This window comes from Corvus brachyrhynchos, unplaced genomic scaffold (assembly GCF_000691975.1).
Source record: "Corvus brachyrhynchos isolate BGI_N302 unplaced genomic scaffold, ASM69197v1 scaffold223, whole genome shotgun sequence".
In the NCBI taxonomy this organism is placed as follows: domain Eukaryota; kingdom Metazoa; phylum Chordata; class Aves; order Passeriformes; family Corvidae; genus Corvus; species Corvus brachyrhynchos.
In genome coordinates, this window is record NW_008237174.1 from 457,836 (window position 1) to 460,421 (window position 2,586).

At 46.8% G+C, this 2,586-nt stretch overlaps 1 protein-coding gene across 1 annotated transcript in view; it reads left to right on the forward strand.

Annotated features, from left to right (window-relative positions):
- Positions 1-564: 564 nt before the first annotated feature.
- The window catches only part of STK25 (serine/threonine kinase 25), a 21,375-nt gene continuing 19,353 nt past the window's right edge, over positions 565-2,586 (forward strand). The window contains exon 1 of the mRNA XM_008629523.2: positions 565-713. Within this exon, the coding sequence (XP_008627745.1) occupies positions 684-713 (30 nt within the window). The 5' untranslated portion in view covers positions 565-683. The remainder of the gene's footprint in view (positions 714-2,586) is intronic.

Consider the following 2,586-nt stretch of genomic DNA (forward strand, 5'->3'; position numbering starts at 1 on the left):
GTGCCCCGAGGGGGCTGAGCTGGGGGGCCGGGCTGGGTTGGGGCTCAGCTGTTGCTGGGTGGAGGGGAGGGCCGCTGAGGAGGACAGAGCTGGGAGCAGCGCAGAGGGAGCGGGCGGGCTGATGCAGGGTTGGGGCTCCCTGAAGGTGTGTGCTGAGCAGCTGAGGTTTGCCGGTGGCTGTACCGGGGACAGTGGGAGCGGAGGAGTGCTGTCAGTGAGAGGATGGCTGAGGAGGAGCAGAAGTAGACGATGCTGTGGGTTGTGCTGGGGAAGGTGCTGCGAGTGGTGGTGAGGGAATAGAACCGTGGGGTTAACTCTAATACTGGGGAGCGTGCTGAGGTGATGGTAGGGAAAATGGAGCCTGAGACTTGGTCAGTGTATAACATTAGAGTGAGGTTCCTTGACACATCTAGAAGGCATTTCTGTTAAGAATTGAGAAATGCTGTGTGCAGGGAGGGCCTAGCATACTTAGAACGTGTTGGCAGGTTCAAGGAGAACTTCAGATCAAGGAGGGAAAAAAGATGCAGGTGACTCTTCAGGGGAATGAGCCAACTTCCAAGAACTTCACATGAGAGCTCTGTGTTCTTGCTTGTTACAGGTGACCAGTAGAGAAATCATCACTTTCCTGCTGTGCTGCCACATCCTAATCCTCCCTGATTTTGCAAAAAACCCATTCTGCAGGCATGGCTCACCTGAGAGAATTTGCTAGCCAGGTAAGTGGTGATTAAAAATTTATTTTAAAACCCTCTTCAAGGGTTTATATAAAGGTGTTTGCTCTTGATATGAGGGTTTCAAACAAATAACGAGAAAATCACTTTTTGCCACTCTTTATCTCTCTTGCACAGGTCTCAGCTTACTCCTGTTAGCTGATTGACCTGTGTCTCACTCTATGCTGGTGTTGGGCTGATAGTGTTGTGTTGCCAGCCATACAGAAAGCGAATTCTTCACCCACTGTGGAGCCTTTCTCTGGGATTAACTGTGTTCTTTTTAGGGAGGCAGGAGTCATTGGCTTTCTGAGTATTTTTGGAAGGGGAAGTCTAGAAATGGGAACAGAAAAACTGTGTGTGCTGGCTCTGCCAGTCATATCTTCCTAAAGTGTTCATGGCATTAGTGTCAGAAAAATGGTGCTTGCAACCTTGCTGCATAAGAGGCAGTGATATTTGATACTGGGCTGTAACTCTTCCGAGACATCTCAGCCTCCGTGGATGTGATAAAAGCTGCTGTTGTGACGACATTTTCATAAAAGGAATGTGGAAAGATGATGCCAGGGTTTGGGACTAAAAGCTAAACCACATTAATAGTATGGGCTTGCATCTTCCCTCTGAATTTTGTTGTGGGCTGTGTTTGATTATTGGCACATGTCAATGCTGAACATAGGTCTTCTAAAACCATGTTCTGTGAGTTTTGGGGCATTATTCTGTTCTGCTCCTAGGTGTAGAATTACTAAGAGCTTTAGTGGTTTGAGATAATGCTTTCTCTGAACCTTTTTTGATTTAAAATTGATTTGCAATGCACCTTAGTTTACATGCTGTCTTTCACGTCAACTGCTTCCCCAAAGTGCGTATGGAATTAAATATAAATATAGTGCCTGGCTGAGTCACTGTACAGGGGGAGAAAGGGAAGGATACTGTCTGCTTAGGGCTGAAAACTGAGTTCTGTAGCTGCAGAGGAGGTTGCTCTGAAGCTTTTTTTATACACAGCATTCACTCATGAAGCTTATCAGCATTCTAGTGGTTTCAGCTCTGAATTTATTATGGAAATGTTAGGCATTGCATTCTCAGATCGTGCCATCCCATGACTCTATCTGATCTTGGAATAGGAAACCAATCTGTGTTGTCCATTTTCCGGTGTTTTCAGGAATCCCTGGTGGAACCTCGTAATCTGTGTAACTGAGGCTTGCTGCAAGGGCAGTAGGAACTGGCCTGAAATTCCCTTCACTTAGGGGGAGATTTAGGGAGCAGTGGGAAGTGCTGTGAAAATCAAGAGACTAAGACTTGCATTGGGATGTCAGAGGCTTGACTTGTTTCTGATTCTTAGTTCTAGTGCTGATGGGCACTTACCTTAGGCCAATGCCCAGGTTGCTCTGCCTCGGTGCCTCCATTTCCCTGCCTCAGCTGGTTGTTTCCTCTCTCTCCTTGGCTCCCTTGTGCTGTGTACATACAGCACTGCAGGCCTGGTCTTGGTCTGAAGCTCTATCTGCCAGGTGATGTGTTAGTCACTATGTTTAAAGCTCTGACCTGAGCTCTGTTTCTAGATTTGCTGTTCCTTACGTGACCTTGGAGAAGCCATTTAGGGTTTTTTGGCTAAGTAATGCTTCACTACCTGAAGCAAAAGAATACTGTCTGTAAAGAGTTGGGAGTCTCAGACAAACAGATGTGTTTCAAAGTGTTGAACAGAAACTTCCCTCTTTTTTATACTCCAGTAATTCAAAACTGTCCCAGGTTTTGGCAGTTGCAGAGAGCTGTGCACAGATTTCATATAGACAGGGAAGCTTTCAGATAGTTCCAGATAGGAAGCTGGTTTCACCAGAGAGACTGTTGGTAGCCCGGAGGTGAGTGTTCAGTATGCTGGCTGGGAAGCTGGGGA